Below are 26,274 nucleotides of genomic sequence, written 5' to 3'. Positions count from 1 at the left end.
TATGATGAGCATGGTTTATTACCACATCATAATATCATGTTCATGTTGCCAAGTTCTAATTAAAGAGGAATGTGCTTTTAAAATAGGGAGAAATAATTAAGTTCTCTCTTAGTTTTTTAACTTTATGTTTTTAATTTCAGATCTCCTTCCCTTTCCAGAGGAAGTTAGAGATGCCATAGCTTTAATGTCATTTTAGCTGCCACTCAAATGTTCACTTTCTGTAAGAAAATCTAAACCAGGAGGTACGCTATTTCTCCTGATGTGAAAGTCATTAAAGGCAAGTACACTGCAAGTTCAAGTGCTGGTGGGAAAATCTAGCCCCAACAATAGGAACTTGAAAAGAAAGATAGCCTTTCTTTTCGATGCAATGATCCATGCAGCTTTAGCTTTCAATTGCATTGTCACCACTACCATATTGCTCTTAAAAATCCCAATGAAATCCCTCTTGATTTGGATTTTCAGCTGAAGGTGTAAGATGTAGAAGTGGTAGCAGCTAAATCAGAGTTAAAGCCACTGCACTGCTGACTTCAGAAGGATGGTCTGGAAGAAGGAGACCTGAATTAAGGAAAAGATGAGTTATTAGTTATCATGCTTTCTTTTTATATCTATCTGTCTACAGATACATATAGATAGATCAATACATACCTTTTACTTTTTCAGTATTGTTTGCAATTAGAAAAAAGTGGAGGAGTAGAAGATGAGTTTGATGTTCTCCTCCTTGGTCTTCCTTGGTGCAGGACAGCAAATCCTCATCTGCAAGTAAATCCTAACAAGTCAACATCTGTGGGTAACACCATAGCACCCATCCCTCCCAGGAATGGGGTAGCATTAGGACAGCAAATACCAGGCAGAAATTATTTATGGGCATGCCAGTGTATCTTCAATCTATTGTCTCTGTGAAAGAGCAGAAAACTACATTGGATTTAGAGAAATGGCATGTCAGTGATCCTTGGTTAACACCACTCGAGGCTGGATGGACAACAGCAACCTTACTACTGATGGTAGATATCACAGTCATCCTGTGCCAGTATTGTTATCCCACAGCTTGCTTTTATTGTCATTTTCCCAGTTTCACTGCCAATGGAGATGTCCTGGAAAAGTTTTGTGATCTGTCTTTGTGAACAAGCTAATAAATTGCAATACTGTGACAGAGCTTGAAATAAATTTAGCTTTTCAGTAACATTATGCAATTGACAGAAAAAGATGTGGATTTTTTGTTCTTACTGATACCAGTGTTTATCTGAAAGGAACATTTGAAAGTTAAAAGGTATATTTGTGCATCAGAAGAGAAATGAACATCTGGTACTCGGAGGAAGAAACACAAAACACAGGCATTTCCTATACAGAGAGAGAGGATTTAGGAATATTCTCTACAATGACTGCCTGCTCTGACTGAGTGTAATTTTGGGGCAAGCATCTCCCTTTTGGCTAATACAGGTCCATGGAGACCTGAGAGTGCTCTTCACTTTGCAGATCATACTCTGAGAAGCCTGATGAGCATGTTATGGTCTTCTCCAATAGGTTTTTTGGGTTCATACCCATGGTTTGGGGGGCTTTTGATGCAATGGTTTGTCAAGGGACATCTCCCTCAGCCCCCACCCACTTTCCCCCCAAGTGTACTGACCCAACTGGATTGATATCAGGAGGAAATACTAGATAAGAAGGGCTTTGCACGTGGGGTGGGACCTCTGAGAGGACGAGTGGCAATGGACCATAAAGAAATACAGATTTGCACTCAATGCCTCTCAAGAATTTGCTTTCAGGCATTCCCAGGCTCTGGATCTTGCTGGTTGTGTAAAATACACTGTCGCTGTGCCATGCTTCTGTCTGTTGCCTGAATGTGACTAAATCTTCTGAGCCCCACTCAAACAGGGCATAGTTGAAGGTAAGGATCTCGTGTGGACCTAACACAAGGTGCTTTTTATTTTGCTTTCACCCATATGACCATTCATAGATTTCCCTTAGTCTGAAATCACTCAGAAATACGTGAACCTGAGCTTTTCGGAGTCATTTGAGCAGGCGGGGAAGGGGGCTGGCCAGTGGGCAAGAGAAGGCATGGGAGCCCTACCATCATTTGCTGCATCTGCTCTTCCTTACATCACTTTCAAATAACGAAGCCTCTTCGTTACATGAATTCGATGCGTGTCCTCTGCCACTTTTCATTTGCATTTGGAATTGCATCCCTCTTACCTTGATAGCATGAATCCAATCCAGAAAGCCTGCTTTGAGTTTGGGGTACTAGGCAGGCAAACAGCTGCCAGGTGCATGAGTAGGCTAGACCCAGGTGGGTTTTTTCACTAGGGTTAAAAGATGCATCTTCAGATCTATAGAATAAAAAATATTCACAAATTAGAGGATTTTGGGGCAATTTTTGCTTTCATTTATCACAAACTTTCTCTTTTGAAGTGCCACATTACTTGAAGAAGCATGCTAAAAAGAAATAAACAATATCTTAAGAATCCAGGTTTATCTTCAGGATCATAAGGAGACAGACTCTGTTCTTTAGTGGGCACAGAAATATGGTTTCCTTTTGTGATGAATTTTTCCCCCATTCACCTGTGGCTCTTAGGCTCATTTCCTCTGTGTCTTCTTGCAGGCTGTTCTGATCCAAGTTTTGCAACTTAAGTTATTCTATTCTTTGAAGAAATTCAATATCTGCAGAAATACATTGCCTCAACAATGGGTGATACAGTGATCAGGCCAGCTGACAAAACTGAATATAAGGCTGACAAAATAACTGTTAGAACAGGTGTCTGTCACTGAGGAAACCTCCAAAATTCTGTTTTTATCCACCCAAAACTGCTAGATTCACTCTTATCAGAGAGTTGGTGGTTGGTTCCCATTTGGTTGCAATTTACATCTAGTTGACAGTGTGCAGGTGGAAAGAAGCCAAGTTTTCTATCAAGATGACAGTTTGGTAACAGATGACTAATGTTTCCCAACACACATAGCTCGTGATAGGAATCATGAGCTAGTTTAGTAAAGCTAAGCAATTGAATAATTGCAAACCTTTGCTCTTCACATTGTCTTTTATCCTTTTTAGCTGACGAGGTTTTTATAGTTTTTTATAGTTTTGAGAGAAAAAGCTTCAAATGTGTTTCAGAGTAATCACCATCCTAGGAGGCAATTACTCATTTAAATGGTTGGAAACCTCCAGCTGTGCAAGAGGCCACATATTTTCCTCTCCCGTTCTGCATAACAGGCATTGCCCAAATGCTTCTGCTGTGGCTTCTGCACTGCTGTTTCAAAGTAACAGGATGTGTGGACAATGATATTTACTCCCGATCCTCCTGGTTACTCTGGTTTCTTGCATGTGATGCCTGTCTGTGTGCCAGAGGAGGCTGAATCAAGGCATTTTAATTATCAGCTCATTAGGAGCAAGTGTTTTATTTGGAGGAAGAGAAAGAAGTGGTGGTCTCAAGCCCAAATACTTCCACAGGAGGGTTTAGATATTCATTAGGGGAAGACTGTTCCAGAAATTCATTTGAGTAAGATTTCAGTAGGTACGTCTGACATTCAGATTTGCAAATAACCCCAGAGAGGAGATCGGGAGATTCTCCAGGATGCTCATGTTTCACGTAGATCTGGACATCTTCTCCTGACATTCCATCTGGAGAAGATAGCTCTCCTTTAAGCTATAGGAGTGGACTAGAAGCTCTGGCAGGATTGGTTTCAATAAGCTAAGAAGTCCCATTAAGAGTGCATTGGGAATTGATACCTCGCCTCTCACATGCTCTTGTGAAAAATCTCAGCCTTAATTTTCAAAGCTTTTTATCAAAGAACAGGCTTTTGATTTTTTTTTTTTCTCCCTGTTTGGATCAGATGTTCTCTGTATCTTTTCTTTTTGTGCACTTGTAGTCATGATTTTCCAGGCATTTTGGCCTGTGATAACTGGGGCAAGAAGCACAATTACCAAAATATGCATTAAATTGTCTAATTCAGCTAGAGTCTTAAAACCCCAGAAATCTTAGCATAGAAAGTTTGAGGCTTGCATCTGTGTAGCTCCAGAATGTCACTGAACATGGATGTGATGCTGATCAGCATTCATGCTTGTTCAAGATGACTCCCCAATACACCTCTTATCAATTAACTTAGGAATTTATATCACCAACTCTTCCAGAGGTTAAAAAAAGCATTTTCTTGTTGGAAAAGTCTTGATGAACTGACATACAGCTGCATATTTAGAATATAGTTGCCCTTCTCAAGAGACTGCTCGGTACCAGATGGGTAGAGGCTGTGGATTGTGCAAAGTGATACCCAGAAGAAATACAAACTGTCCTGCACACATGTATTTTTTCCCTGAGTTATTTCAATGTCATCTTGCACAAATGTAATCAAACTGTCTGAAAAAACTATTTCACTGTGAGGGTGATGGAGCAGTGGCACCGGCTGCCCAGAGGGGTTGTGGAGTCTCCTTCCTTGGAGGTCTTCAAGACCCGCCTGGACATGTTCCTGTGTGACTTGATCTAGATGGACCTGCTTCTGCAGGGGGGTTGGACTAGATGATCTCTAAAGGTCCCTTCCAACCCCTACCATTCTATGATTCTATGATTCTATGAATCTATGATCCATCCCATCTCTGTTAAACTCTCAGGGAATATCCCAAGCATCCTCCCCAGCGTAACAGATTTTTTCAACCTATTCTAGAATGGAATGTTTTCCTACAGACACACCAATATTGTTGGGGGTTTTTGGATGCCTGTTGCACAGTATCTGGAAAACTGCGTCCAATTTGTTTTACATGCTTCATTGCACTTGTATGTACTAATTACAAATAAGCAGTCTGTCAAAGAGAATTATCCAGGAGATTTCAAAAAGCAATGACAATAGTGCTGCAGGTACACTTTCTAAGCAAAATAATAAATGAGCTTTCTTTTTTCACTATAAAAATCATCAGCAGAGTTTTCACCTTCTGTGTCTCAACACACAAAATTATGGAAAAATTGGGAATGGACTGGAAGATCCCATCTTCCATCAAACTGGGGGATTTTTGAGAGTATTCGTAGAATTTGCCAGCACTGTACCATGTCTTACCCAGTTTTTGTCCTTTCACATTGTGTGATGTGAGCTATATGTGATTTTTGTAAGACTTGTCCACCTTTCAGGGTAAGAGGCATTATAGGGAAAAACTTATCTCTCCTCTCTGTCTCGTGTTTTTGGAGACCCTGACCCTTCTAACACATAGCTGATTGGCATCTCTCATCCCTTGCTTGTTCAGCATTGAAAAATCCTCCCTAGTTACCCAGAGAGAAGATGGAGTAGCCAGACCACTGCCTCTCTAGCAATTCCTTCCGCTCCCAAGCCTAGGTAATGCAGGGCAAAAGTAACGCAGAGCTTCTTTACCTCAAGTTTTACATCTGTTGTTTGACTGTTGAAGGAAAATTTTCCATGCTGGGATTTCATCTTCCTAGCAATTACAAATCATTATAGGCTTTTAACTAGTCTATACATTTATCATGAAAATTAGACCCATCTCATTGCTCTGTCACACTTAAAATGATGTGTCTGCTGTGATTTAGAAGAGAAAGTATATAAACACATCTTTCCGTTAGCATAGGTTTTTTAGTGACAGGTTTAGTATGCACCTCATGATGAGTATAAAGCTATTGATAAACAGCTGTGTCACACAAGGTTATACTAAGTTCAGAGCAGGCTCAGTACTGATCGATTTCCAAAATCGGATACATCAGGCTGCTGTGGCTGCAGAAGCAAGGTCACCGAGAGGATCTAGTGACAGCATAAATAATAAAGCAGAGTTTAAGTAATTTGTTGACAGCATCTCCCAAATAAAACTGGGATTTATGGAACCGGATTTGGGGCCTGACAATGTGACCTTTCACATTTCTTGACACTTCTTTTTGTATTTTCTTTTAAACTATTTTTTTTTCCTCTCCCCCAATGTCATTGCAGTTTTAAATAAAGAAGGTGGTTTGAAGGGAATAAGTCAGTAAATCAATTCCATCCTATTATTGAATTAGAGACGGGTGTGACGGACAAGGTCTATTGCAAAGACAGACAGGTGGATACATATGTATGACCTTTATGCCAGTGTTATCATGCACCAATGAGGCATCTTAGTGGAATAGCAGATTATGGTCTGTTAACTGAAAGACATTATGGTTAAAATTAAATTCTGAAAAATAAGTCAACCCCCCCTTAACACCTTCCATGCCTCCCTCCATTATCCCTTCAACACTCTTTTCCCATACAAGTCTGTGCCTCCAGAGGCCAAACGTCGTACACTCACAGGGACTTCTCTGGCAGCTGAATGTCAAGCTTTACCGAGTGGGTGGATCCTATTCATCCATTTCCCCTCCAAGCCTTTCTAAAAATACCATAAACCTTGACAAGAAGCTATTTTAGAGTAATCATATTCATGAGGATGGTCATGGGAAGCTTATTTTGGCAGGCTTGCATGTGTTCGATTTGCATGCTTCCTCAGTCAAGGGCTTGGTGAACTTGTGTTGCGAGACAGTTGCACATGGGCTTAAGAGAGAGCATCTGGATTTTGGTACCTCCTGGGTTGGGATGTCTACTCCAAGTGAGTTTACAGGAGGAAAAGAACTGAAGATATTCTTATAGGAATGTTGATATGTGACTGAAGTCATTCATTTCAGGCATTTGCACACCAGCTCGCAGCTTATCGGATCTGATTTCATAAAACTTGGCTGTGATTTCTCTCCAGGGACCTTAATGATCTTGCCACTTTCAATAAACATTTATAGAAACTACTGCCAGCCTGTGGATAAGAGAAACTCCTATGAGAGACTTTATCTTCCAAAAATACTTAAAGATACCAAAAAAGCCCACCCATGAGAAGATCAATTAGAAAATATCAAAATGTAGCATTTCCTGGGTAGCTGGAGCTGAATTGCAATACCAGACATTTACATTGTAGGTATGCAGTAGATATGTTTGCTTTTCTCACTTGGAAAACCATGCACACCAGACTGATGCTATAATTGGGACCAGCAAAAGGATGAGTGTGAATAAAAGCAAACTATAAAAGATGGAAATTAAGCAGGTAAAGGCTGTTCCACACTCATGCCATTCGGATACAGTATTGCACAGTACTCATGTTTGCACCTCTAAGAAATTTCCGTTTTTTCGCATAAAAAAATCCAGATACGAAGCCGAAGCTGCCTTCTTCGCTAACCTGAAACTGTCTGATTTCAACATCATTGACACCCTTGGAGTCGGAGGGTTTGGTCGAGTTGAGCTGGTAGGTAACCTTTTCTTATTTGAAGTTTGTATAATGTCCTAGAATAAGTATTATGTTGGGAGCATTTTGATTTTTCTTCATTATTATATCTGAATAGCGGCAAGAAAATTATGTAATGGGATTAGATGTTTTCTACTGGTTAAAGAAGGCTGAATTACATTTTCCAGTAAATAAAAATGTACAAATAAATGCTTTGCAGTAACCAAGAAGAATTTATGTACCAGGTTGAGAGGGGAGCACACATCTCTCTCCAAGTGGTCCTATGACATTGATTCTCTTTTAAAAACAACTGAAAGAGTTGTGTGGCTGTTAAGTGACGAGACTGAAAAAGTAACCTAAAATCTTAGTTAAACAAAACTGGAGTAATGGTACAATGTCTCCTCTATGCAGTTTCTAATTCAGGTCTAGAGGTAATACTGCTTGGTTATCATGAAAGCTGTACATTCAGTGTTTTGCATTGCTTGGCTTTAGAGCTCTGTAGTCTTTTTTAAAACAAAGTCTGAGTGGGAGGAGACCGAAATGGCAACCGTTGCATTACCCTTTTGTAATATCATGTAAACACAAAAACTTATAATAGAAAGAGGGAACTTAATTTACATCACAGTGCTGATCACAGAAGAGCTTCTGATACCAGACATTGGTACAATATGTTAGGAACTTCTTTAAATTAGGAGCAGAAAAGGGAACAGAGTTACTGCAGCCATCACAGAACTTTGGGGAAATACCCTCTCCATAACCCTATGAGAGACAAGCACACCTGTAGTGCTAGGAATTGGAAAACTGGCAAAATGAAGTATTTTGGTGATTACTTGTGACATAATGAATAAATTCTGTGTTAAAAGTGTGATTCACTCTTCTGTGTGATTTGTTTCTGTTTGGATGTGTGTAAAATTACGTGGAAGACAGCGTGTCAGTGAGAATGCTAGTCCCTTCCTGGGGTCTGGGTTTGGATTATTTATGTATTTATTTATTTATTTATTTATTTTGTATTAGCAACTATTGTTTTGGAGGAGCTCATCCATGGCCTGGAAAGGCTGTCCTTTCCTCACTCCTTCTATAGTCATCTGCTACCGAGGATGCTTTAGAGCAGGAGTTTAGTTCAGGTTGCACTCAATCTCCCTTTTGAAGATCCTTCACCCTCTGTTAACAACAACAGAAAGCTCAGAAGATTTGTCTCCTAAATTAACATAATGACTGTCTGCCTGAAGTGACCTGTAGTGAGAACCACCAGTCTGGGGCTTGTTTTGAATCCTGTGAAGACGCTTGTGACCTTTGTTTTTATTTTTAAGGCTTTTTTGACACGTACTTTGAGGATGTTTGAAAACTTAAAGACGTTCCTGGGAAGGTGCATGAGTATATCTTGCTGAGGAGTTTCTGTGCTCAAACTGCACAGATATGAAAGCAAATTGAACTGTTGGCCACAAGCCAGTCCTCTGTCTACTCTGTCTGCTCATGGCATTAATTTGGAAACTTTGAGATGTTGACAGAAACTAAATGCATGGCACTTGGCCAGTGTGAGGAAGAGCAGGAGTGGATAGGCTCTGACACTTCAACGTATCATATAAGGGTCAGGTAGAAATATTTAAATCTTAGGAGATGTTCAGATCTCATCAGCCTCCAAGAAGCCCTGGTGCCACCTATACTGACTGCCAAAGGAAAAATGTTTCTATCGTCTCTTAGGGGTTTTCTTCAGGAGTGGGTGCCCCTCTCCTTGTAGGAAGTAGGAGAATGCTAGTTAAGGTGATTTTTTTTGTAGTTCTGAACTAATAATGAGTTGAACACAGAAGAATAAAGGTTATTTAAAAGTTTATCTTAGGACTACAGATTTTATTCTTTACTACTGAGGGAAATTTTGTCATTAAAACAAGAAAATATTCTTTTTGTCAAAACTGAGCCCAGGATTCTTACCTCTTGCTTCTGTTCTCTCCATGAAAAATATATGTTATAATTTAAGACTAAAAAAATAACCAATACAAAATGTATCAGAGGCATTGACTCTCTTCTTGCCTGAGTGTATTAAGGTATCCTGCTGGTGCACAGCAATGTTGGCATTTGTTCCTAGAAAACATTCACATTTTTGTGCTTTCCAAGAGTAAAATTGATCAAATAAAATCTTTTCATTGCAAGGAAGAGGATTTTTATAATTTAACCTTGGTCATTGTGGACAAAGCCCCCTCAACTGGTGATGTCTGGTTGAAAACTGGAATGTCTATATCTTAGTTTGGGTCTTTTTGCCAAGAAGGAACAATGCTCCCATTGATCTGCATTGTAATCTCCAGAATTGGTTTGTATTAATATATGCTGGTTTTCCAGACACCTCTGTGAATGCTGGCTGTTTGGAAAGGTCACCCCTTTGATGTGTTCATACACAAAAACATAGCTTTTAGATGAGATAGCCTAAAATTTTAATTCTTTTCAGTTCTAAGGAGATTATATGTAGAAGTATCTTTTTGTCTTCTTTTGCTGAGTGGTTTTATTTTCTGCATGTCAAGAGATGTTTCCAACAGTTTAGTGTTGTATGTTATTTGCTCAGTTTTGTGATGGCTACACAGTGCGTCTTGCAACATGTTTTGTTCTTATGGATATTGTTTGCCGCCTTCATCCCCAGCTTTTGTAATCAGCTTTTATCCAGGTTTCTCTCAAGGAGAGAAGCCAGCTCATTAGTAGCTGTGCTATTTTAGATGAACATCAGTTTTGCTGCTGGAACATAAGTAAATAAAAACCTTTGCTCAGTTACAGCAGGACCTGTGCGATCCTCAGTATTTGAAAAGCAAACAGGTGGGTTGGAGACACCACAGTCTGTCCAGGGCTGGCAGTGCAACATTCCTAGGACAACCCGCCTGCAATTCAGAGAGCTGCCAAGTAGGTTCAAGCTGCTCCAGGACATCTCACAGGGCTGGTGGATACCTCCCTTAGCAGGGCAGAAAGAAAACAGAAGTGACTTCTTGTTTTTTAATAGCACAGATTAACAGATGCATCCAGTGCTTTTTGGCAGCTCAGCTTCTTAGTATTGTGACAGTTCAGCATCATCTGTGTTGACATACATAGGGGAAAAACTGTTTTACTGTAAAGGTGAGGGAGCACCAGCACAGGCTGCCCGGGGAGGGTGTAGAGTCTCCTTCTCTGAAGGTTTTCAAAACCTGCCTGGATGTGTTCTTGTGTGTCCCAATCTAGGTGGGCCTATTTTTAGCAGGTGGATTGGACTAGCTCATCTTTAGAGATCCCTTCCAGCCCCTACCATTTTGTGATTCTGTGAATAGTATGTTGGGCTAGAGAGTGTCATCTCAAATTCATGTCCCACAAAGCACTCCTTTGCAGAGGACAGGTGTGTAGGTCAGGTGTTATCAGCCTTCATAAATTATCTCATCTGAACCTTGTTGCTCCTGTCTTTGTTCTTTAATTTCCTTTTGATGTAAGTCCTGTTTCTAATCATCTCTCCAAGGTCAGTTATTTTGGATTTAGATCAAGATAATTTCAGATCGCTCTGAAATAAATGTACTGGAGTATCTGAACATATAGGATTAGAGTCATTATTGCAGTGAAATCAGTTCATGTAGGTCTTGACTGAGCACAGGTAGCACAGGTCCATACCTGAACACATGCCTTTTGTTACATTGATTTCCACAGTCGTCGCTTACAACAATCACTCAGCAATGACAGAAGGACAAGATTTTAAATCACTCCTTTTGTTATAAAATTTTAAAAATAATATATTTTCTCCACACCCAATTGCAAGCTTGATTGAGATTTGGTTTCAGCTACATCTTTGTTCACTTTTCAGGACAATGGAATCCTATAGACTTACTCACCATCCCTGCATGTACACAAGCTTGGAGGAAGCTATGCCTCCTGCACCTCTGTGGGTAACACATAGCTTGGGACATCCTGAAGGCAGCAGGCAATAGGCAGATTAAGGACAGTCTCAGTTTTTACCCCTTGCTTGAAAAAATGTTTAATCATATATTTTAATGTTCAGCAGTTTTGCAGAAGTCAATGTCACTTAGAGCAGATATTTCAACCGTATGGTCATTAAACCTCAGGCGGGAAGTGACCTAAAGAGATTGTCATCAAGGCGAGTCAAATATACCTAACTACCTCTGACCAGTATCCCTTAATTTGATGTTGAAGTCTTTAGGGACTTCCAGGAAGGTTTTTCCTGGTGTTTAACATCTTGCTGCAGTAGTTTGTAGTAGGCTTGAAGAGCAAATACCTACAATCCTTTGAGGCTAGAATGATTTGAAGACTATTACCATATGTGGTGGTTTAACCCTGTCTGGGTGCCAGGTGACCGTCAAGTCATTCTATCACTTCTAAACTGTACAGGGGAGAGAGAAATATAACAAAGGGTTCACAAGTCAAGATAATGACTGAGAGATCACTCAGCAATTACCATCACAGGCAAAACAGATTCAGAGTGGGGAAAAATGGTTTGATTTATCAACAATCAATCAAAACAGAGCAAGGAAATAAGAAATGAAACCTGAATGTTTAAACACCTCCTACCACTCCTCTGTTCTTCACAAGTTTCTACTTGGAGAATGGGGGTTATGGTCAGTTCATCACAGATAGACTTTGCCAGTGCTTCCTCTCAGGGGAGGATTCCTCACACTCCCTACTACTATAGTGTGGTGTCCCTCCCACAGGAGATAATCCTCCACGAACTTCTCCAACGTAGGTCCTTCCCACAGGCAACAGTTAACTGCTCTAGCATGAGTCTCATCCATGGGGGAAACAGTGTTTCAGGAACAAAGTGCTCTAGTGTGTATTCTCCATAGGGTCACATGTCCTGCCAGCAAACCTGCTCTGGTGTGGGCTCCTTTCTCCACAGGTTCCTAGGTCCTGCCAGGAACTTGCACCAGCATGGGCTTCCCACGGGGTCACAGCATCTCCCAGGCATCCATCCACTCTGTCATGGGGTCCTCTACAGGCTGTAGGTGGATCTCTGCTCCTCTGTGGACCTCCATGGACTACAGGGAAACAACCTTCCTCACAAGGGGCTGCACCACAGGTTGCAGGGAATCTGTCCTCTGGTGTCTGGACACCTCCTCCCCCTCTCTCTCCATCGACCTTGATGTCTGCAGAGATGTTGTTCTCACATTCTCACTTGTGCTGCTGCTGCTGCAGTTTAGCATCTGTGCGGTAAATTCTTCCTCTTCTCAAACATGTTACTCACAGAGTTGTTACCTCCATCGCTAATTAGCCTGGCCTTGGTCAGCAGCAGGTCCGTCTTGGAGCTGACTGGCATTGCCCTTGTGAGATACAGGGGAAGCTTCTAGTAGCTCTTTTTTATAAAGCCACCTCTGTACACCCTTGCCACCAAAACCTGACCACACAGACCCACTACACTGTGTGAACATGAAGAACTCTTCTCGGAAAGAATATATGTACTTCTTTTAAGCATTGCATCTAATTCAAGCTTTCTATGCCCATGATCATTCTTGTCACTCACTCTTCAGCTGGCTGTCACCTCTTTGGCACAATGCTCAAACGAAGCACATTAATCCAACCTGGACCTTCTTCTGCTCAGGTGGAGTTGGACAACTAGGGGCAGCAATCTGCTGTGACTAAGTTGTATTCTTTTTGTTTCAGGTCATGTCTTCAATTTGTAAAAGTTAGTTTGAATTCCCTTACTCTTCTCAAAAGTGCTGCCAGCCATCTCTAGCTTGATTTTAATAGGTGCAGAGTTAATAACATTCTTCTTATTTCATAATCTAAGCTTTAATGGAAGTTTTTTATGGTCCCATATACTGGGCAGATCCCCTTAAAGTCCTTTTGGCTTCATGATGGCCAGTAAAAGCTAAACTCCTTTACAATATGGAGATTAATAAAGACATGCATGTAAAAATGAAGCCGTAGTGTTGACCATGTTTTACTGGGGCTGTACAAGACCTTTTTAAGCTTGACAGTATGGTATTTTTCATTCTTATTCACGTTTGAAGAGAAATCTGCCAACAGATTATGAAGTGCAATCAAATTTATTATAGCCTCTAGCCTGTTTTGTAAACAAAACCATTAGTGAATTAATTAGATGATAATGAAGAAAATGTCATAGTTGTCTTCCAGTAGACTGACATAGTTCAGATATTTGTTAGTGGAAATTTCCGATTGCATAGCTCTCCTTTTGTTTCAGCTATCACAAAGCTTTTTTTTGGAAGGATCAGTCTTGTCTTTGCAATCTCTTAATTTTATTTTTAATTGTCAGGAAACCTTTGGTCCACCCCTCCTTCGAGTGCCATCAAGCAGAGGAAACTGAGATGTGAGGCATGTGGAGATCAGGTCCCTGAGGAAATCCCTCATTCATCTGACAGCAATAGTACTGCTACATAGTTGAGCAAAATCCTGGTTATAAACATTTGGCCCTTTTCTTTTTTTCATCACTCCTTATCTTTATGCAGGATGCTTAATTTTAATGATACCATCAGATGGGGCTGGACCACTGTAGATCTTTTTTTTTTTTCCCCCTTTGATTTTCAGTTCCTAATGGAATTAAATACATTCTTTGTAGATTGAAACATATACTCATGGCTTGTCTGTTAATGGAAAGGGTGTTGTCAAGGTTTGAAAAGATGTCATGGGCTGGATCAGTACATGAGCTGTCAAACTAGACACTTCAGCTCTGGTTGGACCAAGTAACAGGAATAAGACATAAAAATAGGTGATATATTGTGAACAAAGCCAGACTCAGGAGAGGGGCTAGATCGTGTATGGGGTTATAGATTTTAGGTCTATTTGATATTTTGAAGAAACCACAGTAGTGAGTTTTTCCATTTGATTTCACCTGCTTCTGCAGGGGGGGTTGGACTAGATGATCTCTAAAGGTCCCTTCCAACCCCTACCATTCTATGATTCTATGATTTTATCCCTATAGCCCCTCTTCTGCTATTTACTTTTCATAGCAATGGTTTCAATCTTAGATATATTTTTTTGAGTCTTGATTTATTTTCCAGCCTAACCCAGTCCCATTACTGTACCTATTTGTTCGTAGCACTGTGCTTAGAATTTCGCTATGCAAACTACAGTTTCTCTCTAAGCCTTAGGTCAGGGAAGCAGCTAAATCTGACCTTAAGGACATGTGCAAAGGACCTTCCAAACTGTAATGGAGAGATCTGCACTACTGAGAACCACAGTAGGCTTTGAGGCATAAATATGAGCAAAGTATTCCCTCACTTGCTTAATAAAAAGAAATGTTGACAAAAAAACAAGTTGTAAGGCAAAGAATAGAAATAGAATTTGCTGGGTAAGGGGGGAGGGGAATTTGCTACTTTGTTCATGCAACAGTTCAGCTGTTGGGACTAGGAGAGCTCAGCTTGCAAGTGCTATGCTCAGCAACAGCTGCAGCTATTTTTATTGATTTGAATGCGTCTAGCTGGGAAACAGCAGAAAGCAAAAGACCTTGGGCATACCCAGCAAGCAAAAAGCATTTGCACTTCAATTCCTGAACGCTGTGGTTGAATCAGTTATTATTTAACATGATTTCCATTTCATGATAGTACAGATTTCTGGCTCCATTATGTCTGAGTAATACCTGTATAGGAAAATGTACAGCTAGCAAAAGCCCTTTGGAAAAACATCTTTGTCATAGCAGTACCACTGTGCCCAATTTATGTCTCCATTCAAGGAGAGACATGAGTAACAAAAACCTTGTCTGTGAGTTGTGGACACATGACTTCAAGTAAAGCTTCTGTGCAGCTCCTAAAAGCTCACCATTACTGTGTGTTCAGGAAAAAGCCACATCTCCAGAGTAAACAAAATATTTTTTACTTGCACAAACTTCACTCTCTGTGTGTTCTCATTCAGCTGGGAACCCAGCCAACTCCCATGATGATCAGCAAAAAGGCTCCCAAGCAAGGTTTTTGTGAGTGTGGTGTCCAGCTGCTATGAATGTTTGTGTTCAAATACCTCCATTATATCAGTGAGAAGAAACCTGGAGATTTTTGAGTGGCAAACACCATTCAAGTTGTAACCTCTATGTAGCTGCTAAAATGAAGGAATGGTAAAATATAAACACAAGTAAATGTTCAGCTCTGCTTTCACGCTCTTGGGTCTGTTGCCCTTTCACAGCTTTAGGGATCTATATGGAGTACCATAGTGATAGATATTACCTGTAGCAGTTCCTTGCAGGAAAAAAAACAATCATAGGACTTAGTGGAAAATGCATAGCCACGCAAGATCTGTAGCCCAAAGCATCTACAGTAAATGGGAATTCAGAAAATCAGATGTTCTTTGCTGTCTCCTCCTAGAAGAAGATCATGAAAGAATGGATGTCAACCAGGCATGACAGAGATATATTTAGTTAAAATAGCATATCCTCAGGCTAGGTATGGCACTTCAGTAGTCGTCACTGAATATAATCTTTTTTGGGATTTATTCCACATTGTGGTAAATATTGCATTGTATCCCTTTAGCTCCAACTGGAGTTGCCTGGGAATTGCTCACATTGTAGAGTATTTATAATACATATATATGATTTATAGTAAATAGAGGCAGGGAAAGAGGAAGGATAAGAAACATAGATACATCCATTTAGTGTTTTTTCCACTGAGGTCTGGATTATGTCCCATCAATATCCACTTTCCCACAAAGTAAGAAAAATCACTACAGCATAAAACTGTGTTTATTTGTACATGAATTATAGATCTGTCAAAAATAATAAAAAAATCAGGCCTCAGGCACCCTGTGTTTTGGAAGTTTTAGAAGTTTATACACCATAAAGTAATGCAGTGCTTTTGGAGTGGTTCCAAGATTTTCATATAAGCACAGGGAGCCCAGTACTAGCCAGCTAAGGTCTAATGAAGCAACAACTTGGAAAAGCAAGAGAGGTTGGATCCCTTCCCTTCCCTTCCCTTCCCTTCCCTTCCCTTCCCTTCCCTTCCCTTCCCTTCCCTTCCCTTCCCTTCCCTTCCCTTCCCTTCCCTCTCCCTTCCCTTCCCTTCCCTCTCCCTTCTCTTTCTCTTGTCCTTCTATCTTTTCTTCCCCTCTTCTTTCCGTTCCTCTTCTCCCCTGTGTTTGCACCTTGTCCCAATCTTGTAGCATTCCTCTTCTGCTCGACTTCCTTCCAAAACATCTTCACGTCCTTCCTAATGGACTTTTAAAAGTTTCTGTACTGAAGCACCATTATTTTCACAGTGCTGAAAAGTTAAAGGTAATCTTATGAGTTCAACCTATGAGCAGCAAAATGAAGCCAGTTGCCATGACATGTCCTCATGTCTTCTTCAAGGGAACTTCTCCTTGAATGCATTTTCAGATAATGACCCATCTGTTGGTGTTTGCTCAAGGGTAGCTTTGTCATGAGGACTTAGGCTGCCAAAAGACACCTGATGACATGAGAATGGAGCACCATGCTGAATCATAGCCAAAGGCCATAACACCAGGCTGAGTGAAAGCTGATCTTGCAAGCTGGGTAACAAGGATGACTCCTTTGCAAACTGCCTTCCATGGAAAACTTCACGCTTCTCCCTTTGCTGAAGCATTTGAGGCATTTTTGTGGTGGGTTTCTTTGGGAGGCTGAGCTTCCTACCCAAAGTACCCTCTCTTTCTGAGCTGAGAGTGAAATTCCTTGTGGCTTCTGTGGCTTCCTGTGCTTTTTTTTTTTTTTTGTGTGTGATAACTGGAGGGCAGGGTGTTCTTGGCAGCCATTCTCATCTTCTGAACCTTCATGTTTCTGTTTTTTACAAATAAAAAGTCCAGGTGACTCCAGGATATTTTCTTTTCTACTTTTGAAATGAGATTGGGATTAGACATGTTGGTTGCTTTTGAGGTATTTTTTCTATGAACTATTGGGAGCTTAGTATTAAAAATGGCTACTTGTGAGAATAATGGAAATTACCTGGAGTTCCTCAGCTTTACATCATAAAAATAGTCCTCATAGTTACCACATTTGGCAGAAACACCAAAGCAAGGGAAGGACTCAGGCCTGTTGAAGTCTGCAGAACTAATTTTCCAAGTGGACAACCAGGTGATCCAAAATTTAAGGCTTAGATTTTGTACCTTGGCAGCTTGTTTTGGTGCATCAGCATGTTTAATGCAAATTAATCCCCCTGCACTCTCAAACTCTCACAAATCCTGAACATTATGAAGCATAGCAGGAGTAGGAATGGAAAACGAATCTAAATTCTCCTGGGGCATTAGGTCAAAGTCTTCCATTAGCTAACTGTGGCTGCCCGATTGTTCTATGTTTAAACAATTATGGCAGTGATAACATCATCAAACACCAAGCAAAATCAGTGCCTTCAGTATCCTTGTAGTAATTTCCTTTCCTGTACTTATTCTGACATTATGCAAGTACATCATCGAAAGCAGGATACTTTCCCAGATTCTCTATCATGTTCCCAGGCATTCCTGAAAAAAACCCCAGCAATTAATAAAAGAAATAGTCTTTCTAATGAAAGACACAAAAGTTAGGTAGTCAGAATCCATAAAATGATAATACAGAAGGGGAAATACTGGGATTTTTTCACAGTACCCTTAATTCTGTAATATTGTAATTATTCATTTGAGTTTCCACCAGGTTGTTGTGTTTAACACTGCTATCTAGTACAGATTAGCATTAGGAAAATAGGAATTTATGTTTCAAGTAAGTTTTGGGAGCTAATTTTTTTTTTAACTTTGTTTTTTTAACGTTTTATTTTTACATTTTTAACATTTTAACATAACATTTATCTTGGTCTAAATAGACCAAGAAATGTTCACATTTGCTACTGGAGCTACTTTCTTGGTTTGTCTGTTCGGTATTATTTGTCTAAGGATATCCTAACCTTAAAAAATACAAGATGAAAGAAAACAAATCAGATCCTTAATGTCTAATAGTGATTTGCACAGACTTTTGTTTGAAATAATTAGTGTGGTAGCTGGTTGTGCTTATCCATCATCAGATGGACAAGTCTGATGGGAAACCATGTTGTCTGGATTACCATCAAAAGTGAAAAAAAAAAAAGTTCTCCAAAAGTGTATGCTTAGTGATATTAAACCTTAAATTTTTTTGCAAGTTTTGGTAAATTCTGCTGAGCTCAGATTTTACCTTAACTTTCTTCTCTTCATTCTCTTTCACCTCACTCATTTCCCCGCTCCTCTGAAACAGCCTAGCCTGATTTAGATGGGATGATATCAAATAACTTAGTTCAAACAGTTGAACTCAAATCCACATGCCATTTATTCAAAATGAAACAACAAAATAAAATAAAACCAAAACCCTAAACCAAAAATGTTTTTATCATTTTCAGTCTGCCATAAATGCAGAATTTCTTTCTACTTTGAACTGTGATTAAACCACAGAGCAAAGACAGCACCGTGTTGCACCAGTTAAATAAATAGCTGGGCAGCTCTACTGCATAGATTAAGAAAAATGCTTTTCTTTACTCTGTGTGGATTGTTTAGATCTTTGTACCCAGTCTTCCTGAAGATTAAATGGCAAACACAGGCTTCATGCAAAGATAATAATTACAAGTCTCAGTGTGAAGTGCAGAATAGTGCCTTTGGAAAAAGTTAAGTTTCGTGTGGGCTGGGAAATTCTTCCAGCTGTGGGGAAAATAAGAAGCCACAAAGCTGGGGACTGAGACCTCAAGTGGTTTTAAAACAGATAGAGAAGTGTATACATACATATATATGTATTTTAAAACTTAGCAATGAAAACTTTGGCCATAGATGGCTGGACTCTAATTTATTAGGGTTTATTTCTGAATCACTTGAGGTGTTGGAAATTGATTTGCCAGCCGGGAATCAGCCTTTTAGGTTTTGTTTTCTTAAGCTTTCTTGTCTCTTTGTGGACATCAGAGTAGTGGCCTAATTTCTGACAAAGATGAGACACTGAAGAAACCATCCCTCCTTCCATTTTCTCTGTGACCTTAACCATTACATGATCAAAGCAGATTCAGAAGAAACTCTTCAAGGTTATGGTATACAGCCGGGAAAAAGTGTGAAAGGTGCCACGTCTCATATCAGCCTTTGTATCTGTTACCAAGAAAACATATAAATAGATGTAATATTAAATAAATTGTGATGGTATGAATGCTGTCTCGTAACCTAAAAGGCAGTTGGATTTCTGACAGGTCTTGATGACAGAAAAGCTGCTCGTCTACTGGCTGAAGCCAAATTCCTACAAGAAAACCAAAATAGAACTCACCGAGTAGCAACTCTTACTATAAAGAGGGAAAAGCATTTAACTGGCAATATTATTGTGAGCAGCTGTTGTGAGAATTTAGCAAACTAGGAAGCCTGGTAGGTCAATGACAAGGTTCCTTTCTCATTTGGTGGTGACTAAGAGGGAGTGACCAAGATAGAAAGGATGGCTTCTTTCCAACAGTCTTTGAAATGGGTACTAGTCCCTCAGAGTGGGCTAGAGATGGCTCAGGGTTCAGAAGTTACCAGAGTTACAGTGACAAGCAAGCAAACAACTCCCTTCAACCTCATCTCGGGAAATCAGGCTAAAAATAGGTTGCTGAGGCTGAAGGTTAAAAGTAGAGACGTGACCAAGCAGTGCCATTGAAAGCCAGCTCTGCTTATTCTCCACAAACATCCATGGACTGTGTTTTCCTGCCAGAGATGGTGCATTTGTTACCAGCTCTAGAAAAAAGCTTTGTGAAAGTTCTACCTTAGCTAGCAACATCTTCTGACCCAAGAATAATTCTGATGGTTGAATTTTCTCTAAAAAACATGAAGTTTCAGAAATGACTCTTAAACTTCCAAATAAGCCAAGCATTTAAGAATCTGATTTGTATCAAAGTCTTTGTATCTGATGACTGAAGAGGTGAGGGGACTTATTGGAAGGTAAAGTGGTGGGATTACTGGATCCCCAAGCAGTTGGACTGTCACAGCTTGGCAGAGGGAAGTGCCCTACTTCTAATCATTGTATTTGCCTGCTTTGCCCAAGGTCCAGTTGAAAAGTGAAGAATCAAAAACTTTTGCCATGAAAATACTGAAGAAACGTCATATTGTGGACACAAGGCAACAGGAGCACATCCGCTCGGAGAAGCAGATCATGCAGAGCGCACACTCGGACTTCATAGTGAGGTACCATCACTCTGCCTTATGTACTGCTGTGGGAGGGCAAAGCACAGCCACTCTTGGCATTTCAAAAAACCATGCAGGAATAGTCCATCTATTGCTAAAAAAAACACTTTAGCTGTAGCTTTCCTGTAAGAGGCTACAGATGTGGTGCATGGAATAAGGTCTTCTCCAGGGCAATGTGTGATTAGTTGACACTAGTGAGGCCATACTTTGAATAATGTCTTCAGTTTTGGTCATCTCGCTATAAGAAAGACACTGATGTGCTGGAACATGTCCAGAGATTAAAAACAGAGCTGGGGAAGGGTCTGGAGCACAAGTCTGATGAGAAGTGGCTCAGAGAGTTGGGGGTTTTCAGACTGGAGGTGGCTGAGGGAAGACTTTCTTGCTCTCAGGAGGTTGTAGCAATGTGAGGGTCAGTCTGTTCTCCCAAGGAAGAAGTGATAAGACAAAAGGACAACTTGACATCCTCAAGTTGTGCCAGGGGAGCTTTAGATTGGATGTTGGGAAAACTTTTTCACTGAAAGGATTGTTAGATACTGTCACAGGCTGCCCAAGGAGGTGGTGGAGTCACCATCCATGGAGATATTTAAAAGCTGTGTAGAGAAGGAGCTGAGGGACATGATTTAGTGATGTACATGACAATGTTGAGTTAGTGTTTGGACTTGATGATCTTAAAGATCTTTTCCACCCATGGGAGTTGTCTACCCAAGCCTAAACTTAACTCATGTCTTAAGTGGTTGGCGTTGGCCCTATTCTGTGTTCACATGGCTTTGTGGCTCCTGGAGCAAGCACATCCCCAACCTGCAGCCTGGATAGATCTTGCTGATGCCGGTGGGCAATGCTCCATGTAGATGTATGCACTGTGACTTGGCATTGTCCCTATTCAAGGTTAATTTTCGTTTTTCTTCTGAACTTCTGAATTTTCCTCCTCACAAAGTGCATCTGGAAGGCAGGGCTTAATCTTTCCAGGTCATGTGCTGCCATGTGAATAAAAAGTTGTATCTAGCACTTCTCTCTAGAGCGTATTAGATGAATCCAGTGAAGCATCCCTTGACTCATCATGGACAAATGCACTAAAACCATATCCCTCCCCCAAATCTAAACAGGTGCAATTCTTCAGTGAATAAAATCAGATGCCAGACCTTTTTGTTTGGTTTTAACAGTAACAACAAAGTTCTCTGACTCTTCAAGGATTGCTAGTATCTGTCAGCAGGAAACAGAGATGGTTCTTCGCATGTTTTGAGTAAGGGTAAGAGCAGTAGGTGGTGAGGACTTCTGGTAGGGCAGGGCATTTCACCAAGCTGGAGTTATCTAAAACAGCAGCCCCTCATCTAAGCCAAGTATGCTTTGTGCCACCCTCAGAAAGATGCCTGAAGCATTTGTCTTTTGCTGGAGAAGATCAACCCCAGTCCCAAAAATTGCTCTGGAGAGAAATACTAACCCAGGGGTGACACCAAACCCCTGTGATAAATGCAAAGGCAAGCATGTGTCCAGGATGGCCACTCATCGGTTGCTGAGGGGGTGTTTCCTTCCCAGATTGATCCCTGGGATTCCCCCGGAGCCCACAGCTTTGCCTCTGATTCATGGATGACAACTGCAGCCTGACACCCTACCCAGCTGCAGTTTCCTTCGTGCTGTAATATTCGATTCACAAACATGCCACCGTTACCTAGGCTAAAGCCAAATATACCTTGTGAGCTCTTTCAGTCTATAGGTTTATTTTCTGCAGCCTGAACTGTCTCAGGATGGGAATATGAAGGGAGGTGAAATGCAGGGCCAGCCAAGTGGAGAGACATTTTAACACCATTTCCAGAAATATCTTCTCCTAAATAAAAGCTTAAGCCTGTGAAAAGTTGCTAATGGAGCCACTGATATGCATAGCTAATAAAGTAAAAAAGATATGAACTTCTTCATTCCCACTTTCTGTTCTTTTTTGCAAGCAAATTGAAAAAAGACTGTTAGCTGTGGGTCTTTTCCTTCTGTATCATGCAATAATTCCCATCCTTTACAGCAATAAGCTTTCCTTTTTAATTTCCATGGAAATTCTGCAACAGGAAGCAACTTTCGAAGTTATGAAGTCCAACCTTTTTGTTATTGCAAGTGCTGCAGCTAGAAAACACCTGATTTATCAAATTCTGGATCTGCATTTCCCCTTTGTTTCTCTTTTTGCATATCTACTGGGATTTGAGATTGTCTTACAGTTTCTATCCTAAAATCATTCACAACTTTTTAATACCCTTTCTTGGATCAGCTGGGATAGTATTTTTCTTGGTACTAAGGGCAGAAATCGTATCGCTGTTACAGATTAATTATGTCTTGAGATGTTGAGTTTAAAATGACCTTGGAGCAAGGACACACTGCAATACCACAATGGGAAAGACAAAATTCCCAAAGAACTTGATTGTTTTCTTTAAAACTGTTTGTTAAAAATCGTTGAAGAATAGTTCATCTTGGTTATTAAAATACATTAAAACGGGCAAAAAGAAGCAGAAGAAGCCAAGTCTCACTAAATAAAATTTACTCATAGATAAGCTAAAACTCTCACAGAGTAAAATGCTCTGTTTGGTAAAGGGCCAAGCAAGTGCTGAGGAGTGGCTGGCTGCACTGGATCTGCAAATATTTATATAAAAAAATAAAAGAAATAAAAATAATTGACATATTGTGAGTAAATATAAGACTTAAGTTATATTAAGTCTTAAGTAACTTAAGACTGCTTGATCTACTGAAATAGAATGGTTTCATCAGGCATAAACTTCATGCTCCCATTACAGTTAATAAATAATACTTGATTTTTTTTAATGCACATTTTAGGCCAGATTTGGTTCCCACAGAATTTTATGGGAAGCAATTTTTCAGTTTTTCAGCAGGACTATTTTAACTAGAGAAAGTAATGCCTTATTTCAATAGTGTTTAAATTACTAGGCAGTTAAAAATATTTAGTTACTCATATTTTTGATTATTGAATATGTAGGTTTTCTGTAAATCTAAATGTAGCTTTAATTTTTATTAAGAGGTGGGGTTTTTTTTCCAGCTGGCAAGAAATAGGATTTTTTTTTTTGTAAACTCATAAATTTTAACTATCTGAAATGGTCAGTAATTTTGTTTCAAATTTTTCTGAGAGGTATATTGTAACTGAGGTTTCAGATGTCAACACAGGTAATACTAGAATAAGAAAAGATCTGAAACACTGGTTGGTTGGGGATTTTTTCCTTTAAATTCCGTTGAGGCTGCAAGTAGTACCTCAGCTACACAGTATTTCCCAGGTAGATGAGCACTGACCATATTCAATATCCAAACTCCTGCCTACATCACAACTATGCCTGCTAGGATATTTTTTTTTCTGTTAAACATGCCAAAAATTGAGAGGGTAACTGCTGCTAAGATGTATGCTGGCTGCAATGCAAACACAGACAGAAAACAAATGTTGTCTAGAATCATGATGTGAAAGCATGTTAGAGAGAAGCTGTAGCTGCTGGGATGGTTTTCCATGTACCTTAATATTCAACTCAATGTCTTTGAAAGGAACCAAATCCTACTGTGTTTTCCTCCTGCTCCATCATGCAGCTCCATAACATATATTAATAACTGGATTTATCACTAGCTGGGAATAGCTAGAACCTGCAAAGCCATCTGTTTTAATTTATGTGGTGTTGCATCGGCCCTTTAATTTTCAACTCTTGGAAACTCCCATAAATGCAGCAATTACACTGTTACAGAATATCCTGCAGCAGCCCCTTCTGCTGCTGAGCTCAGATTTTGAAAATTAATTTCTAAACAGTGCAGCTGCAAAGAAACCCTTCCAGTATCTACATACAGCAGACTCGTTCCTGCAGGCAACCTGGACCGATATACCCTAACATGTACAGAAGCAGTTCAACATTAAAATGAAATAAAACAGCTAATACTGAATTCCCTTGTTTATTATACCATATTAAACACATATTATATCATATTAACACACAATTTACATTTGCACTTAAGAAGAAAAACAAAGTCATAAAACCAAACTTATCTATCCTTTTAGACAATTTTTCCTCCACGTTTGGTCCCTGTGAGAAAGAGGATGAGCATTTTTAGATACCTGCACATTAGTGGGTTCTCTTTAAACTCTAGAAAATCAGTAGTTTTAAGTTCTGAACTGAATCTCAAATTTGACAGCACTACTTTACAATGATCTGCAACCAGACTCTGTAGCGTGAAGAATAAGATGATATGGATGTTATGAAAACTAGTAGGAAAACTTCTCTTTCCAGCACATATGGAAAGCAAAGCATCAGGTTATTCTTTCAGAAACGGCAGATTTTATATGTAGTACCCATAGTAGTAGTGGCCTCATCTGCTGAGATCCATGATACACTTCACCAATCAGATGCTCACTGTTTCCTCCTAAAATATTTCCCACCCAAGAATAGATATTGAAATGATCTCCTTAAATGTAGCAATAGCTCTGAAAGATATGCTTAGTTTTGTGGTGCTTCCTGGGGTGAAGTTCATGTCCGTGAGAAGTGGGAATGGTTGATGCCTTTGTTTGTATAGTGGATTTGTGTGTGATTTTCATTTTTGACAACGATAGACTCTACAGAACATTCAAGGACAGCAAGTACCTGTACATGCTAATGGAAGCCTGTCTAGGTGGAGAGCTCTGGACAATTCTCAGGGACAGGTGAGTTGTAGACAACTGTTGTCTTAAAAAGTGGAATATTTTCTACTATGCCTCCCAATAACCAAAGGTCTTTATCTTTCATGGACAAATTTGCATCTTACCATGCTGTGTTTAATTTAAAATCTCAGAAAGGGGAGGAGCTATTTTTGTTTCTGTGCAGTTGACTAGAGACAAAGTGAACTCAGTCATAACCGATAATAAACACTGATGTAGGTTGTGTCCAATGTGTGCAAGGCTTTTTGTAACTGCAGACTGATTATTCAGAGCTTTTTTCTCATGGCTTGTCTGAAAAAATATACAAGGTAGTGATGGCATCAGTGGTAGTTGTGATAAATTGCATCTAAGACAAGTATTTCACTGCCCTTCCCCTGTATTTTTACCTCTAAAGGGTACCCATAAATAGCTGATGGCATAATTTAATTTTAATTTAATTTTTAATTACCTAAAAAATAACCTTTTACAACCACGGAAATTACAGCTGTGTTCTCATTGCCCATACTAACGTTTCTTGTGTTTGAGAGCCTGGCTGGAAGCTCAGGTACCTGATAGGGAAACATAGGACTGTCTTAAGGGTGACAAAGACTTTAAGCACAAAGTATGAAGATAGAGAATGACCCCACAGGATGCAATCAGGCATTGCAGGATGTTCAATGTCAAGGCCAGACTTACTGCATTCCTGAAAGACATGCTATGAAGACAGGATTTTTAGGCATCACTGCTGTGACTGTTCTTGGCTCTGGACTCACAGAGTAAGGCCCTAAAGGGGCAGTGGCTTTGGTAAGAGCTCATGGTTGCTAATGAAATACAAGGAAATATGTGTTTTCAAGGTAAAAAATGCATATTTCTTCAGAGTCATCTGAAAAATCACTGTTTCCCATCCCAGCTAAAAGCCTGCTTTCTTCACCCTGGTGTTGCTCCTCTGCCTGCCCTCTGTAACTGTGAATAGCAACATGCACTTCTATCGTGGAGGCACTGTAATAAATAATAATGTTTCTTAATATTCACAATACAGTCAGGTATGAAATAAATGTCTCTGCATAGGCTTTTAGTCCAGATATCATATGTTAAACAAGAGCCATTCATCAAAGTGGGAAACAGGATCACATCTTAAATCCCTACCCTGCAAAGAGCACTATGCCATCAGGATGCAGAAGTATCACAGAAATGAAGTAGTTAGGAAAGCATGCAATTACATCCCATGCTGTCATGTACTGGCAAATGTGGTCTTGGTATTTCCTGCCTTGGGAGCGTTTGACCTTGCAGCATTGGTTTTGGTTGCAGGTGGGCAGGTGGCAGGAGGGTTGTGTGGGTGTCCGTGGGACATGCACGTAATGTGCCCATGGGGCAGGAAAAGATGCTCTGAATTGCATGTAACTATGTAATAGGC

The 26,274-nt window shown here is 40.0% G+C and overlaps 1 protein-coding gene across 2 annotated transcripts in view; it reads left to right on the top strand.

Annotated features, from left to right (window-relative positions):
• The window catches only part of PRKG1 (protein kinase cGMP-dependent 1), a 523,150-nt gene that overhangs the window by 483,591 nt on the left and 13,285 nt on the right, over window positions 1-26,274 (top strand). For both annotated transcript variants that reach the window (XM_062001370.1, XM_062001369.1), the window contains exons 10-12: window positions 7,126-7,222; window positions 20,088-20,227; window positions 24,798-24,887. In XM_062001370.1, coding sequence (XP_061857354.1) covers window positions 7,126-7,222; window positions 20,088-20,227; window positions 24,798-24,887 — 327 coding nt within the window. The remainder of the gene's footprint in view (window positions 1-7,125; window positions 7,223-20,087; window positions 20,228-24,797; window positions 24,888-26,274) is intronic.

Source organism: Colius striatus, chromosome 8, assembly GCF_028858725.1.
Source record: "Colius striatus isolate bColStr4 chromosome 8, bColStr4.1.hap1, whole genome shotgun sequence".
Classification (NCBI taxonomy): Eukaryota; Metazoa; Chordata; class Aves; order Coliiformes; family Coliidae; genus Colius; species Colius striatus.
Note: the sequence above shows the minus strand (reverse complement) of the source record. Positions and strands in the feature narration are given on the sequence as shown.